Source organism: Tympanuchus pallidicinctus, unplaced genomic scaffold (assembly GCF_026119805.1).
Source record: "Tympanuchus pallidicinctus isolate F22 unplaced genomic scaffold, pur_lepc_1.0 scaffold3, whole genome shotgun sequence".
NCBI classification, from domain to species: domain Eukaryota; kingdom Metazoa; phylum Chordata; class Aves; order Galliformes; family Phasianidae; genus Tympanuchus; species Tympanuchus pallidicinctus.
Window position 1 is genome coordinate 78706239 of NW_026294747.1, and position 17958 is coordinate 78724196.

At 39.0% G+C, this 17958-nt stretch overlaps 1 protein-coding gene across 3 annotated transcripts in view; it reads left to right on the forward strand.

Annotated features, from left to right (window-relative positions):
* The window catches only part of RSU1 (Ras suppressor protein 1), a 98062-nt gene that overhangs the window by 24800 nt on the left and 55304 nt on the right, over positions 1-17958 (forward strand). For all 3 annotated transcript variants that reach the window (XM_052696990.1, XM_052696987.1, XM_052696988.1), the window contains exons 5-8: positions 1718-1836; positions 3286-3368; positions 3639-3753; positions 16174-16306. In XM_052696990.1, the coding sequence (XP_052552950.1) occupies positions 1718-1836; positions 3286-3368; positions 3639-3753; positions 16174-16306 (450 nt within the window). The remainder of the gene's footprint in view (positions 1-1717; positions 1837-3285; positions 3369-3638; positions 3754-16173; positions 16307-17958) is intronic.

Sequence of the window (17958 nt, forward strand, 5' to 3'; positions counted from 1 at the left end):
TGAAAGGCATGGACTCAGCACTGCAGATCCACTTACTGAAATTAAAAAAAAATAGCATAAGGTACATATGTAATGTATTAACCATTACATATATGTAATGGTTAAAAGCTTTTATAGGAGCTCGAAGATAGGATTTTCTATTTTTCTTTTATTTTTTTTAAACAGTTTAATGTAGTGGTCCTCAAGTTACTGTATTTAATGATGGTGACTATACAAACTATTCCAGAGCATGCTTAGTCTGCCACTGTTCCTGCTGTTGCTACCATTCTGAACGTACACGCCCAGCCCTGTAGCTATCTTCTGAAGCCCGGGTGTCTTCATTTTTCAGCTCCATGTGCCCAAGTGTAGAACAAGTAGACTGATTAACAGTCCTTATGATGTCTTTCACAGTATTTGTCACAAGATATAATGAAGTGTTTAACAAGCACTGCATTGAGGAGGGAAGGCCTAAGAGATCAGTGTCAACATCTTCATTGGGTGCTACAATTTGTCGGTACTTTGACCCGAGTGTTCTTAGTTCTTAGTGCTGTGTTACACTTAATATGTTCATATAACATCTCCTATTGACTTCAGTTGTGGCTATTGCTGTTTATCGCTTCTACATTAAGTATATTTTAAATATATTAAGTATATGTTTAAAGATAATATGGAAAGTCATGCTTGTTTCCCCAAATCACGTAACAACAAATTCCTATTCCTTAAAATAACTACTTGTAATCTTACACACTGTTCCTGAAGATGTCTGTCTTCTCTGTTCTGTTTTCAAACCTTGGTGACAAATGAAGCAAATCCAACTTTGTATCTGGTGTGCATGCCCTGAAGACAATATAAATAATAAGCTGGTAGTTCAGTGGTAATCAGCCAGAGCTCTACTTTATCTACAAACAGTGAGAGTGTTTGAATATCATCTCCAGCTGCTTGCCTTCCTTCATCATTGCAGCCACTCTAGATGTTACCTGAGTCCTTTAATTCCAGCCATTTGAGTTTAGGTGGAAGTTATTGTCTTCTGTAGCCTGTCTGCTCCAGGTTAGCAGACAAATCTTTTCATTCTGTCAGTTTTCCCCTTATAGTTATGGCTGCTGCCAATGGGAACTGCTATCCTGAACCATGTAAGACTGGTTGAATGAGCTTTAAGCCTTATTAATCAGTGGGGCAACTTCTTTTTGCATTTGTGCTCCCTGTACACCTATAGTGAAAGCACAAATGTGGTAGTCTTAAGAACAGCAGCTTCTGATGGGTGTAAATACTGTAGAGCTGAAGTGTTCCTCCTTGCGTCTGGTACTGTGGTGAAGAAATACCTGCTGTGGGGGGTAGCAGATGGTCAAAATGCTGTGAGGTACAAAACAGTGATTCATGGTTTAGTTAGCTAGAAGATGGCTCACCTGCCAAGGACCAATTGCTGCATGGCACATTGCTCAAGCTGAGCACAGCACCCCTTTCCCTTTTGCTTCCTTTTTCAGGTGTGGCTCTTTGATCAGCAAGGCAGGGTGCCTGTATAGTAAAGACATCAATTTTGGAAATACTTATCAAAGTGAGAGTTTAAAAAAGTCTGCATCACAGAAGAGTTGCTTGCTATCTAATAGCAAACAAAACAAAAGAAAAATGAAGTCTGGAGTAGGTTAGATTTTTTAGAAATGAAAATGTTGTTCGTTATCCCTGCCAGATGAAAAGCATACTGATGTCATGTTTTGTTTTTTTTTTTTTCTCTCACGTACAGCATGAACAGATTAAATACCTTGCCAAGGGGGTTTGGATCTTTACCAGCACTGGAGGTTCTTGACTTGACTTACAACAATTTAAATGAAAATTCTCTACCTGGAAACTTCTTCTATCTGAGTAAGGAACTTCTTAAAAAACTCTACAAATCTTTGTGATATGGTGCTTTGCTTTCTGCAGTTGAAATTTATTTGATGAAGACCAAACTGTAACAGACGTTTTCCATTATTTATGTTTTTCGTCTTTGAATACCTCCTGAATATTTCTACACAGTGCAACGATGTTTATCACTGATATACAGTTATCTGACATCTTTGGACATGAGAAGACTTACTTATTTTTCTTCTGAGTAATATTTCCCTTGTCCCCATGCTCAGTTCAAACATTGTGTAGGCTCACAAGCTCCAGAGGAGAATAAACTGTTTTGCAAAGCAACTGTTTTATTGTTGACTCTGGAAACAGTTGTTTTTGTGATGGTTAATTATGGAAACAGTTTTAACAGCTTGGGATTGTTGAAGTGATCAATATGTTAAAAACATCCAAAAAACATGCTAAGGTTACAAGGTTTGGCAGACGGATAGCAAAAATGAGCTGATCTTTGCTCATGTTAGAAAATATGCTCACATAGTTAAAGATATTGTAATGCATATGTGCAGAAGAGTTGCATTATGGTTGCCTAAGCAACTTGAATTCTGGCACTTTCTGGCTTCCAGTGATTCTGCTGCTACCTTACCAGTGTTTTCTGGATACTAAGCTGAAGTAGCTTCATGATCAGTGCATTAACTAGCAAGAGTGATAAATGAGGACAGAGGAAGGGATGCTGCAGTCTGGAACAGATTTTGTGGTTGTAACCTGACAGAAGGAAATTTATAAGTAAGCTTTATTAAAAATGGTGGCATATAATGAAATAAAAGGAGGATGAATACAGTGCATGAGAAAATCAGAATCTCGTCTCTTTATGAGTTTCCATTTTAATTTTTTCTTTTCTTCAAAAACCTGTCAAGTATGCTTATTCGGTATACGAAGTTGTGCTAGCTCATCTCATTTTTTTTTCTCCTGTGTATTTCATGGGCACTGTGTAAATTACAAATTATATCATTTGAGCCTGCCCTATTACTTCCTTTTAAGAACTCTTTCCCAGCCTTATTGTGTGCTTTCTATAGAGCTTAATACAGATGTGTATTTGACCATAAATTCAGATGATTTTTTTGTTTGTTTAGGATGCAGATTGGTGTGATAAATAAGAATGGGGGGATAATAAAGAGTAATGACTCCGTTCTGACAGCTGAGCGTTGAGACTATATGCCAGAACCTGCCACAGTCTACTATTGTAGAAATTGTTAATTGTGTCAGTCCTTTTGAATATAGATGTTTTCCTGAACTCACCAACAATGTAATAAGCCAGTAAATCTAAGTTTGACCTGCTTGTTATTATCGTGAGCCCTGGGTATGTCAAAGGCTTTTCACCAAGTCAGGGTTATTAATCAAACCTGACTCCCTTTTATTGATTAGACCTCAAATAGTTGGGTTATATGCCACCCTGTTTATATATTGCTATTTAATTTGCAGCCACCCTGCGTGCACTCTATCTAAGTGACAACGATTTTGAAATCCTGCCGCCAGATATTGGGAAGCTCACAAAGTTGCAGATAGTAAGTAATTTATCTAAATTCTTGGAAAATCAATTCACTTTTGCAATGCTTGTAGGAATAGAATCTAGTCAATTTGAGAAGTAGTAGAGTGTGTTTTCAGGAATAGGCCACTAAACCTGGAACTGTTTCTTGTTCATCAGCAGACACTTGTAAATAAATTGAAAGAATCGAGTGTTCAGAAGCGGGGGGAGGCAAGATGGAGTATAGTTCAGTTTTAGGCTGCTTTAGGCTAACCAAAAATTGTTCTGACTTCTTTATGTTCACTCTTAGCTGAGCCTTAGAGACAATGACCTGATATCACTGCCTAAAGAAATTGGGGAGCTCACTCAGCTTAAGGAACTTCATATCCAGGGAAATCGTCTTACTGTGTTGCCCCCAGAACTAGGTAAGATCATGAATGATCATTTATTTATTTGAATAATAGCAATAACAATGCATTGCATTTCCTCTGAAATGAAGTCTGATGTTAAACCCTTAAGAAGTTATTTTGCTAAAGTTAAAGTTATAATTGCTGTTAAATACTTGCTTTCCCCCGAAGAAATACTCTTTCACATCTTCTGGATACCCAGGAAGGACCAGATGTTGCTTGTTTCATTTTATTAGATTTTTACCTGTTATGTATTCCTTGTGTATTAGTAGACCTGACTGCCAGTTCTGCTTTTTGTAATATATCCTGTATAATAGATACAGGATCTGTTAAACTGTTATTTTCTCTGTCTGGATTTTGTAAACGCTATTTGAATCAGCCAAAATTATGTTAAACAGTATAAGTAACTTATTTGTGACTATTCTTGTAAAGTTTGATCGACTTGAAGAAAATATTAGCAAAGTCAGAGGATTTTTCAATTCTCTCTTTCAGTGGCCTGCAGTAGTGAGTTAAGAGCTTTTAAAGCAGTGGAGCTGGTTGATGACGTACTTTGAATTTGCATTATTGGCCATTTGTAGTTATGATTATTTCATATACAGCAACTCCTTTCGACCTAGAAGGTAGAATTTTTTTTTGAATCTGAAGTATTGATTTTGATGAGTTTGCATTGCAGTATTCCCTTTTATGTGCGTGGCAAAGGCAAAATGAAAGTTTATTTTGACATTGATAATTTACCTACCATAATTTTGTAGATAGATCATGTAGCAAATATGATCTATCTTTTTTTTTTTTTTTTTTCCTTGGTGGATGAAAGCTGCTTTTTTCTATAGATTCAGACTTTTTTCCATGACACTGAGGTATAGCTTTAGCTTTTGGTTAGTCATATTTATAATGTCTGAAACATTACTGCAGTTGAAAGAGACATGTGCAATATCTGTACATTTCTGTAGATTCCTAAGTTACAGCATTGCTTTTTTTCTGAAATTAAATGCTGAACTGAGTCTAACCATCTTCTGTGGCGAACTGAATGCATTAAACACACTGCTGCCTTACAAGCGTAACAGCAAATTCACTTTAAATAGTTTTACTGTCATTGTCCAAACTAAATGGAAACACTTAAAACAAAATTTCTGACGTTTGTTTTGCACTGATCTGCACAATTTCAAATAGGTAAGGGGAGCATTTTTCCTTTCTAGTTAACGTTTGTTTGCGTTCTAGAATACTATTGCTACTAATTGGGTAGGAAAAGGGCTTGTAATTTTGACCTACTTGATCCAGGCAAGGTGCACTGACACAGCTTGTCATCTCTGTTCTTTATTATTCAGCTGCTCTTCTATAGACTATACTTCTAAGCCATGTGTGAATTTTCCCAGTGTTTCATCTTATGGTCATGCCCAGTATCCTCATTCATGATTGATTGGCCAAATTTATATCACAGTTTATACCACTCCTATAACTAAAATTATATCAAATACCTAAAATAACTCAAATTCTGTGATATATTTCCAGAGAACGTTGCTCTGAAGTCTAGAAGAAATGTTTTGCTTGTTTGTTAGACGTTTAAGAAAACAGTTAGGGAATGGGGTTTGATAAATAGGACACCAGGTGGGCTTTGGAGCTGGTCTTTGAGCTAAGGTAGGGAGCTAATGAGTCTGCTGAATGGCTGGAAGTAACTTTGGGTCTGCAGCCCTGTTTGCCCTTTTGCAAATAAGGACAATTTAGAAGAGCATTCCTTTGCTGATGGTTTTAAAATATACTGAGGAAGGGTGGTGTTAAACCCTAACGAATGGACTACTAATTCCATAGGTGCCATTTGTGGGGGGAACAAAAAGTCTACTTCCTGAGTTCTCCCTCCTACATTTTTAAAATTGAATTATAATGTAAGAATTATCCAAATACTTTGTGCAGTGCATGTTGGATAAATAGCTTTTCAATGAGTGGGTCCTATTTCGTTAATTGGAGGCACTGCTGGTCCGTTTAAAGTAAACAGTCTTTCCTCTCTCATTATCGCTTTCTTAATTAAAGGTTCTGAAGGCTTGTGACTGCCTTATGAGCGTTAGTAGCTCGGGCAGTGGTGGACAACAGTGACTCATTAGCTGTTCATTTACCAGGGAGATGGGCACAATATAAACAGCCAAATAAACCGGCTTTTCTGGATGAGAAGGGGAGGGAATACAGTGAACTGAATCTAAAAGGTAATGGAAGTGAGTGCAGAGGAAGACATGGATGGTAAGGCAGGTATGAGAAAAGGCCATACACAGGCATTGGGGTCAACATTTTGGAACTGAGATAGCAGTAAATAAATCTGTGTTGTCTGTGCTAATTCCACCTGAGGTGACTGAGTGTGTCATGAGTCAGTCAGGGCTGGGGCCTGTCTGCGTTGCCCTGATCTGCACATAGCAGTGCTCTTCCTGTTAGCCTGAGGAAAGGATTCTTGTCTCGGAGGAAGTGAGGAGACTGAGCGGTGTATTGGTGCTCGTGGTGAGGATGCTTGTCTGTAAATACAGTGTGTGTGGATGATGAATGCAGGAAGTGGCCGGGAGTTGGTGGGTGAATTCACAGCTTGTTTTTATCATTTGTCTCTCAAAACCCTGTTCATGAGGAATGGTGGTGGGCAGTCATATATAAACTTTAAAGAGGCGCTGGCATTTTTTTCCCTAGCATTTAAAAGGTTATGTGCTGCATTGTGAGACAAATAAATCATGATTCACTGCAACAACAGAGTTGCAGTCAGTTATATAAATTGCCAAGGAAGCACTAAATCTGTCACTTTGTGTATTCTGACCATTTAACAATTGGAATGGTGTTTGGGAAGAAAGCTGAATAGAAAGAAGAACCATGTACTGTGGCAGATGCAATTAGTAAGATCAATGAGAGCATTTTAAGTTCACTGTATGGACCTGTATGTGACTCTTAAAAGAATTTCTTAGCAGAGTCAGCGGTGTAAGATTAAGTATACAGTGCACAACTATTCACGAAGTTGTAGCCAAATGTAAATAGGTGCCCTGTGTGTGCAACTTATCCCTAGGTTTTCTAAGGATCCATGTTTAATTATCAACTTAATGTTGGAATCGATGGCTTTTAAGTCTTCCATACAATTTTAGTTGGTGAAATGATTTCCTCGAGTGATGGGTTGCAAGGATAGGAACAGTCAAGTGAAAGGCATGCTAGAGAAGTAGGAAACTCATCCTTTTAAAATAGCCATACAAACTTGAGAGGGACAGTAGTCATGTTTCCTTTTATGGAGGGTAAAACATTTCTGTAAATTAGGTCTGTGTCTCAGAGTGGTTAAGTAATTCTTTCACCATTTCTTTAATTTCAAAGGGCTAAATTATCTTCTTTGAATTAAGGACTGGCTTTAAATAGAAAGTTCAAGGAATCCTTAGGCTTTTGAAATGACTGGAGTTTATGAATTACACAAAGTAGTTGCTGCCGTTATTTGCTCAAGTTAATATTAATTGAAATGGCAGTTTACTTAGGTAATTATAACAGGCATGTGCAAGCATAAGAATCACTTATTTCACAAAAGATATTTCTTTTCTAAATATTCTTCAGGTAAGCACCAAACTTTTCTTCTTCCAGTATCAATGACCGCTGCACTCTACCTGTGTTGCAGCGCTGTTCACATCTGCACATGGCAGGTTGTGACACCTGTTGGAAGCTGAGTGTCTCAGGCTCTGGACACTGGCTCTGAGTGCTGGAACACCTAATGGATACCTTGCCAATTTAAAAAAAGAAAAAAGAAAAAAAAAAAAAAACAACAAAAATACAGACCTGCTTCTACTTTGAGGACTAAGGCTAGAGTGGTGTGAGATATTAAGAAGCTTTGATAAACTTAGCAGTGGATAAACAGAAGAAGCTGTTTTCCAGGATGGTCAATAGGACAGTTATTACTAGTTAAGGAATAATAGAATATTGTACTTAACAAGATAGTTTGTAGTCAAATTATTTATGTAAGGAAAGTGTTTTTACAGAATTTGTGAATGCTGTTGTTGAATTTCTCATTTCAGGCTTAGTTTAAGCTTAAAAATAAACATAAATAGATCTTCATGTAGTTGACTGTTTCCATGTCTCACTTGGTGAGTATTGAGGCATATGGGAAGAACACTGCAAAGCTCCATTATACCCTGAAAGATGTTTGAAAGATGTTTTCTGTAGCCCATCTATTAGGCTTACACCGCAGGTATTCATTTCCTTACACTGCTGTAACACCCAACTTCCAAAATTCAAATTTCATTTTATATTAGTTTTAAAAATAGGCAAATCCTGCTGTCGCCTCTCAGATGACTACAGTGTGTGTGTAGCCTTTTCTCATGTTGATTTCATTGTGATTCCAAGTATCATCAGCATAAAATATTTCTATTAGCAAATAATTGTATCTCTTGTGTGGGAACTGTAGTAAGAGTACTGTACCTGGAGCCAGTCACAGCTATGTTTGTTGTTGTTGTTAAACATTCCTTTTATGCTTTTCATAGCACCCAAAATTGGGTTCATTCTGCTGAATACTGTGCAGGCTGTGTTTAAATGGAAGTTTTGAAGGTACAATGAATCCTTTTTGAACTTATATTAACTAGATTTTGGTCTGATAGGGACCCTTCAGTGAGAGAATGCTTTGTTGAATTCTTGTGTAATTGAGAATCCCCTGGGAGTCTGAAGTTGGTAAAATATGCAACATATTTCAAAATAAATTGGGATGCTGATCCTCTAAGCCTGTAATTCTTCCTGTTCTATTGAAGCATCTCTGATGTTTAACTGCTTCAATATCATGTTAATTCTTTTTATTCCAAACCCCATCTGTGGTGCGTTGTGTCTCTTGGATTCTCAGTTGACACGCTGGGAGCCTGCTGCAGTGACTGCTGGCATGCTCCTAGAGATCCCCATCAGCACTGTGTGTTTGCTACAAGGAGCAGTGAAGTAAATGGTACTTCCAGCAGTTTCACCTTTCCAAGAAAGGGAAATAAAACCTCCAAATTCTTATAGGTTGTCTAGCCAGGGGTCTCTCTTACTTGTACTAGGAATGTTGGAGAAATGAATCTAGCCTGGCCAGAAGTCATTTGGAGTGACACTAGAAAGAATATAGAAAACACTTGGAAATAATTTCTTGGATTTTTGTTAGAATGCTGTTTCTTCTCTGCTTCCCTGTAGCTACCCACACAGTGCCATGAGCCGGTTGCCTTGGTACCTGTGCTTGCAGGCTGCATGCCTTGGGGCTTTGGCTGCTGATGCAGTGAGGTTTGTTGTGTGGGGATATGAGCTGTTAGTGCAGGCCGTGGGCTGAGGGCAGAGCCTCGTGCCCTGGACTGAATGAGATCCTGCTTGGTGGCTGTCATCTGTGAGTGTTAATATTGCTTATTGTTTGTACTTCTCATCTTGCTGATGTCAGATTTGTTGTGGGGAGCAATAGTAGAAATTGCCAGAGCTTCATCCAGGCGAGTTAACCAGTCTTCCTCTGACATGGATATGGTACTGTGGATTTGTCAGATTAGGTCTATATTCCTGCTGTACATAAGACTTGAAATGTTGATTAAGGGAGAAGTTTGATATTTCATACATTCTCTTGTTTTCCTAGGCTTCATTTTCAGTTCTAACACATTCTTGAGTGAAAGTCTCCTACTGTTACCTTCTCTATTATGCTTTGCTATAATGATTCTGGCTGACCTTTGTTATTTTGTTGGAATTTCATGTAAATATCTCAGAAGACATAGGAAATTCAGTCCTATGAAAGGTTGAGATACTTGAGAGTAAAATCTTCTTCCCTTAGCATTATGAAAGCAGCGGCTGAAGCAGTACCATTTGGCCTCGTTTCACCTCACCTTGACTTCAAGAGTAAAGAATTCAAGATATGTCTGCTTTTGCTTTGTTTTTCTCGCTCCCTCTCCTCAAAGGAAGAGGAGGAGAAAAGAAAGTATGATGGAAAAGGGGTCAAGGATTGGGATAACAACAGGGTGGATTGCTCACCCGTTACTATTACAGGCAAACAGACTAAACTGAGGGGGTTTTATATAAATTATTGCTTGCTAATAACAGTACAGGAGTGGAAAAAAAATCTAAAGGCAAACTAAAAACACCTTGCACTCATCCACCCTCTTTTACCTCCTTCACCTTCTTCAGCACGGGAAACAAGGAATGGGGCTGCAGTCAGTCCATACTGCTTTGTCTTCGGTGCTCATTCGTAATCTAGCCTGTGTTCCATGTGGGTTCCTTCCTACAAGATGCAGTCCTTCCTGATCCCACATGGGCTTCAAGCACTGCTCCAATACAGCTCCATACCACAAGGCCTGCCCTTCAGGCATTGCTCCAGCACTGCCCCCGCAGGCATCAACTCCCCAAGCCCTTCTGCCCCACCGCAGGCTGCTTCCCATGATCTGCAACTCTGTCCAGAACCTGTTCTTGCAGGGGATCTTTGTGGGCTGCAGCTCCTTCAGGCATCATCCGGTGCTGCTGCGTGGGCTCCTCCATGGCTGCTCATGGACATCTGCTCCTTTTGGTACCCATGGGCTGCAGGGAACTTCTGCTCCGCACATGGGGCACCTCCTGCCATCCTTCTGCACTGACCTTGGTGCCTGCAGGTACTGTGAGGAGAAAGCATAGTCTTTCTCACTTGCAGAAGGGCAAGCTGCAGTACTGGGGAACTGAGACAGTCCAGAACAGGAATGAAGAACGCGCTTTAACAAAGCGATGAGCTGTTTCAACAAAACACCAGTGGCAGAATCTCCTTTTCCTAATGTTTTTCAGACTACGTGTTTTTCTGTTTTAACTAAGACAGTTCAACACTTCAGTTCCTGAACTGATGCAGGAATAGCTGGGCAAAGCTCAGCTGTTAGACGTATTAAAGAGAAAATTCAAGAGAGGGTCTCATCTCTGAACTCGTTATTGGAAATTTTCACTTAAGTCTCAAAACTCAGAATAATGTGATGTGATCATGTTTGTACTCTTGTTTTCTGTTCCTGAAAGTAATTGTAGAACTGAGGATGGACTTAGGCTTCAGTGTCTGCCTTTCGTATTGTTCATTCAAACTACTCCGTGGGGCTTCCCATCTTACACTTGCCGGCAAGGCTTCAGCATTCCCATCTGAGTGGTTGGAAAGAAGAAAACTTCCATCCTACTTCTGTCTGACAGATGCTGTGAAGAGTGTTTGCCTTACTAGCATGTACTTCATCTGACTAGTTATTTGAGACTTGAACCTCAAATTCAGAGATTTCCCTGTTAAGTAAAACAGACAACTTCTGTCCAAACAAAATCAGCACCAATACTATTTCAGGGTTGTCTGATGTGCTGATGACTACACATGATACTGTTAGAGCTCCTTTGGTAAAATAACTTACATGCCAGAGGACAAAAATGTTGCTGGGATTAATTTTCTGGAGGCTTCAGTCTGGGTTTAGGTTTACTGGTTGTTTTCTTTTAGTCCATAGTATCTCATTAATAAATAAATGTATTCTCAACAATGTCATAGAGCTATCATACTATTTTCATGATCATTTTATCTGATGCCAAAGTCTGAGTCGCATTTTGCTTATGTCCTTCCTGTGCTCTGTGTCTCCTTGCTGCTCCCTTATAAGCACCGTTTAGGTCTACACTCTTCTGTTACACCTTCAAAAGTGATAGGCATCTTCGAAGCAGAGATGACCTTCCCTTTTATATGGATGATACGAGTTAATGATTCACAGCTTACATGCACTTAAGACTTGTGTAAAAAAAATCATTTGCTTCTGATAACATTCATTCTGTGGCATAGGAATCTGTATATGTTTTCTTTTTTTAAAAGAAATAGAATTTAAGTCAGTATTCACAGTTAATTGCTTTGGTATCATTTTTATGATCTGATAGTCATGACATTTCTTCCACCCTCACAACCAATCTCTCTCTCTTCAGAGGGAAAGCACATGCCACAAAAGTAATAAAAATTGTAAGCCCTGTAGTGTAAGGCAAATCTAAAACAATCCAAGACAGACATATTTTTACATACAACTTAAGTTTAAATTTATTATAGTAGACTGGTCCCTTGCTTAGCCTTTAATAAAACAGGATTCGAGGGTATTTATATCTAAGTAAAGAAATTAATTTCATTTCATTCCTCCTGTCCTATTGTATGACACTGAAAGAGTAAGATCTTTGTGTTGTAAAGGGAAAGAACATTTAAATTGCAATCTTAAGAGGAATAACTGAAATGAATGTGTTACTGCTGGAGGACTCTCCTGGAGGTTGGTACTGTGAAGTCTAAGATGGAAGTGAGGCAGAGTATTAGTAGGAACCAGAAGGGAAACATAGCAGTATACAGGCCCCAAATTATTTCAGCTGGAATTCTATTGATTTTAATGAAGCTCCACTAGGGATGAATTTAAACCACTACAAAGAAGCGTTGATCTGGCATTTTACAGCTAGGATCATGCTTCTTATGCTGAATGCCAGTGCTCACTTTTCAAATGTCAGAGTTGTTTAATTACTTTATTTCACCTTTTAATTTTTCAAAGTATTTAAAGTGTTGCCAAGGGGCGTTGGAGTGGAAAGGACAAGTCAGTTGCGTTCATTCTTTTCCACTTTGTACTGAAGCAATGCCTATGTATACTAATCATACCTTACTGTATGATTAGTATGATTATATTCTAAATATACATCAATTAGGTAAATATTATACATCAGATATACCATACATCACAAGAAGATGAGTGACGTATAGTTGAATATAAGGGGTGTTTGCTAGATCTAATCAACAGGAGGAGCCTGGTAAGTCTGGAGGCACCCTTAAGGTGATATGTTGCGTTATCGCTGGGTCTGACACTTATTTTCTGCAAACAAGACTAGGGGGGGCAACATTTCATCTGCTTTTATGAGCTCTTCTGGCCTTTGCTGGCAGTAGAACAAAATATGAGTGTTCACACAAACTACTTTTATTTCAACAGCACTGAAGAAAATAACAAACATTAACTAACATGCTTGAGATCACATGCAGGGTAGATTTATTGAGAGAAGAGCAAGGGAAGCGTAGCTGCCTTTTCCCTGAAACGTCACCCAGGAGGGCGTGTGCTTGAGTCCATTATAAAGAAATCCAGTTGTAGTCTACTAGTTATACTAAATTTTATTAATGATAAATGGATTGTTTTTGATAAGGTGATGTGAATGGAAAAAAACACCAATAATAAGCAGTGCAGTCTCCAACTCTGAAGTACTTTGTGATTGAATCTTCAGTGCTGGATTTTTACTAGAGGCAATCCTGTCTTTTGCTTACTGAAAATATCAGAGGGATTTGATGTGATCTGTGTGGCAGAACAATATATAAAGTTCCTTAAAGCCTGGAGGCAGAGTGCTGCTACTGCTGGACACTGCATAAAGGCACATCTGCCACATCTCTTTCTCTGGCCTATGGATCTGATGCCGCAGGGATTGAATAAAGGTATTTCTTAGCACAGTGCTGCCATAAAACAACAACAACAAAAAACCGTATTTATGCAAGTGGTTTGGAGGGAACACATCTGTGAGGTGTCCAGCTGCACAGCGTGGCTCCACTGCGCCCGTGTTGGAGCTGTTGCTGCAGGCAGATTCAGGCTTCTGCCTCGCATTGGCAGTGGTGCAGCTCACAGGTGATTTGGCTGGATACACGGAAAGGATGCCAGGACATGACCTCTTCTGAGATGTGACCAGTGGCACGTTCTTATCCTATGTTTCACTACTTAATTGGGAGCCTTCTTTGTTCTCTGTTTGCTTGACTTGTGGCAGGAATGGTAGCCTTCATTTTTCACCCAGTGTTGCTAAGGTGGGACAAGCTCTCTCTACCACACCTAATTTTTTGCTCTTCGTTGCCTACAGGGATAGATAGAAATTTGGTGTTGTATAAGAAGAGTTCAAAATATTCAGTGCCTCATTCTTCTTCCTTTCTTGTGGATAGCCCTCCTTTAGTCCTCCTGTGGAAAAGCACCTGTTCTCTGGTGATGGCTTGCCCCAGAGACAGAAGGGTGGTTACATTTCACAGTACAATGCTTCATTAAATTATTCAATAAACCCTCTGGGTGAGGTGCTAGCTCCCCAAGCAACTGCTCCTGGTGGATGTGCAGAGCTCCTGTGCTGGGAGAACTGGGTCTGGGTCCAGTGTTGAGGGTGCTCCAGTATTGTCCATGGTATGATTAATGTTATCCTTGTGAAAGGTGTAATATATCTAGCTGCCCCTGCTATCTTCCGGGACAAACAGAAGGCAGAGAGAAATGAAGAGATTGCTTTGACGTGGAGGTCAACAGTTCATTTTGCTTGAGCAGATCTCTTTTTGCTGTAGGATTTCTTTAACTTTAGTAGAATAGTATTTATTTCAATTAATTACATTTAAATGGGCATGTGGTATTTAGGATTAGAAGTGGGCGTGCTTCCCATGGAGATGGGAAACATACGGCAGCATTGCTTGGACTGTACATTTCTGAAACAGCTTGGGGCTTCAGAATTCAGCTAAGAAACTTGCTACTGAGGTTTTGGGAGCGTGTTGCTTGTTCTTGTAGGCTACATTAAATTTGACGCATAACAGGGTCAGATTTTTCTCCGTGATTTTAACTACTTTTGTTAGCTGTACACAGATGCATCATTTCATCTTGACGAAGTACTTACTGTGCTCTAATTATAAGCAAGTGCTTACAGTGTTGGTAGTGTTGGAGAGAAGAGCGTGTGATTTTTTTTCAGGCAATAAAATGGAAAATCCAATTTGCTGTTGCCAAGTATGCCTTTGAGTGATGCATGATCTTCATAGCAGTGCTGGTCAGAGGGCTGCTGCTCATTGCAGCGCAGCCGCTCTCCCTGGAGCCACGTGCCTTACAACTGAGTAGAGAACATTGAGGCTGTTTTCAGCCAGCCCAAACAGATTCCTGCACCCCACCTTCTAGCTTGTTAGGTCCTCGTTGTCACAGTGCTTAATCCTGCTTCCTGATCCTTGCTACAACACCACGGCTGCATATCCCATAATAAAAGAGATGGGTGTGAGGCCCCTAACTGGGTGCACCGGAGCATGAGGCAGTTAGGGCAATTGCTGCTGACTGACAGGGCGAGATGCTTCCTGCATGTCGTTATTTAAAAAAGAACAGGCCTCAGACAGCTGACAGATGAGCTGGACAAGGTAATGGTAACTTGTTGATAGGCGATATGAGACGTATGACATCTTTTCACAGAATATAATGGTCTGCCTTTACTCTAATTGCATTAACCCTTTGTATTGAGAGAAGCACAGTAATGATTAGCAGGAATGCAGAACGTGGGGAGATGCAAAGGGCTGGCAGGAGCCTGTAGCATACATGAGTGCTCATACGACTTACACAGGTGCCTTTTGTTTTGTAGTACAAGCTGATCAGATTGCTTTTAGAATTTTGTGACAGCTTGGCTTGGTTGTTCTTTAAAACCTTGTATTTTTTGTTTGTTTGTTTTATTTCCCGTGCTTTTCTGTTGTGGTTTTTTTTTTTTCTTTTTGTATTTGTGACTTTCTAACAATAGTGTTGGGACTCCATTAGTCACAAAATTAGCAAAATAAAGATTTGGAATGGTAGCAGAGATTCTTTTTTTTTTTTTAATTTAATTCAAAGAACGCTTATTTCGATGGGTAGGCCTTCCTGGAAGTTAGCCTCTTGTAACCATAGCCAAGAGAAGTTTCGGTAGAGCATCTGCTGTTGTGGTTTCTGGCGGTAAATTGTTCCAAACAAACTAACGAAGGTAAACAATAAAAACTTCCTGAAAGTCTTTAAGGCTTCTTGTCAACAAAACAGGTAAAGCTGACCTATAACAAGGACGTCTTTGTGTTTCTCAGTGTAGGGGATTTTCATCACAGGATCTTGGTGCAAACAGCTCACTGGGCACTGACGAGGCAAGAAGCCTATTGGGCATCATGTGTTGGCATGGTGCCTGGAGTAGTCATTGAGAAATGCTCTGCAACATTAAGCTTCGGCAGAGCTAAATCTTACTGTAATGTCATTCACCATTCATTCCAGCAAGCCATCACAGACAGGGACGTCTTGCTGACTTGTCCTATAGGCCCAAAGGGTATGTTTAGTGGTATGGTAATGTGAAACTTATGATGCCTGTGATAGAGTTGGGAAGTTCAGAGGGCAGCATCAGAAAGCCCCAGGTTCTTATTCACTTGTTCTGACAGTGCTGACTGAATGTATTCCTGCGCAGGACACCCCAAAACCTACTAATAAACTCTACTTCAAACTATGTGAATAAATATTACACATAGCAGTCCAAATTCAATCCTGCCATGCAATATGCTGTACCGCTGAAATGAATGTTGTGCAACTGCATCCATCATGGTGGGATCTGCTCTGTCCTATTTTTCCACTCCATTAAACCTGAAATGTTTCCTTTGATTACATTTGTACTCTCCAAAATGAATGGAGTTTTATTTACAGCAAGATATGTCTTTAAACTTTTTTGTATTTCTTTTTTTTTTTTTTTCCTATGCCATTTCTTCAGGTAATTTGGATTTGACTGGTCAAAAGCAAGTCTTCAAAGCAGAGAACAATCCTTGGGTGACCCCTATAGCTGACCAGTTCCAGCTGGGAGTGTCTCATGTTTTTGAGTACATTCGATCAGAAACATACAAATAGTAAGTATCACGTGACACCGTTCTGTGCTGTCAGTCATGGGTTTTTTTCTTGTAGTGTGCTTAGCAAAATGTTATCAGCTACACCCTTCTTTCATAATCCATGCATTAGCTAGTGATTTGGGGCAAATGTGCAAACTGCAAAAACTGCAAACTTATATTGAAGAGTTTTACTAACAAAAGAGTAAATAAATGTGATTTAGACATGTTAAGGAAGTACAGAGATTGCTCACTATTGTCCTACATTTGTTGTTTCTTTCTAAGAGCTGTTAGGTAACATGAGGAAGGTAAAAGAGAAAGAATTACAAGCCTTGGGGATATTAATTTTAAGTAAGCACAGTAAGGTTTTGTAGATTGAAATATGTGTTCATTGATGGCGTTGGCTGTGAGTTGTGTGTTGAAAAAAATGTCCAGAATTCAGACTTTTTAATCTGTTCACTTAAGTCCCTAACTTTGCTAATTCAAGTATAGATACTGGTGCTTTCTTCAACAGCGTAATTGATTAGATAAAATAGCCCTTGTGTTGGGCTTCTCATTTTAATTCTAAAATCTGTACAAATGCAGAATATTTGTTTGAGAAATAATTCAGTGAATTATTAAAGACATTAAAGTATTTATTTGCACTGAAAATGTTTGTGTTACCAGTCCACAGTAAAATTTCAGATGGGAGGTTACTTTTGTGTCTGGCAACTAGTTCAATGCTATCTTCCTAGAAGTGGTTAGAAACTTAATTTTTGGTATTTCCCCTTTGCTTAAAAATGTATGTTAGTAATTTAGAGGTATTTATGATAGTTCTTAAATGGTATCTGTAAACTCAGTTAACCAAAAAAGCATAAGTAGGTGAAGGTCTGGGGCTTCCAATTAAGTAACTGAGATCTGAATTTCTATATGAAACTGTAAATGATTCAGTAGTGGCTTTTATATGCTGTTCTTCACTAGGAGAATTTAAGTGATAAGAATCATAGCTGGGAATGTGGCTACAGAAACCGAGTCTCAGAAATGTCCTGATCTTTGTCTGGTAATGCATAGTTCTCAAGGTTATTCATGTAGGCTGAACTACTTTTCTTCTGGTAATGTTCTGTACTGCAAACATAGTACAAGGAGGTAGCTATCTGTCACCTTGGAGTATCTCCACAGTCCACTGTATACCTGCATCTAAGTTTTCTGATAACTTATGTTGCAATTTCTTATGATCAATTTTGTATTTATCTTTGAGCAGTATAAATTATGGTCTTTCATGCAGTTCTCATGCAGATGGCAGAATTTCAAGGACTGAAAGAAGTATTTGACACACACTAAGTTTTTAGGGGAGCTCTTAGTAGGTAATTCTAAATAAAAGTACTTATAAATAAAAATTAAAAAAGATAATAGGTAATGACTTAATAGCTGCTGAGTAATAAACTGCTCGAATAACACTTATTTAGCAACCAAAATCTTCTGAAATTCATCAGTTTTTGTAACTGTTGCTCTCTGTTTTAAGTAAGCTCTGTTATGTTGGCTGTCTCAATTGCTGCTGGGGTGTCATGGTGTCTTGTTGTCTAATGGACAGATTTTCATCTTGTCCCCAGTATATATTTGAAGCCTCTGTAGTTAACAATGTAAACAAAATCAGATTCTAACCATTAGTAGGAGGAAAAATAGAATTGAAAAGTCAT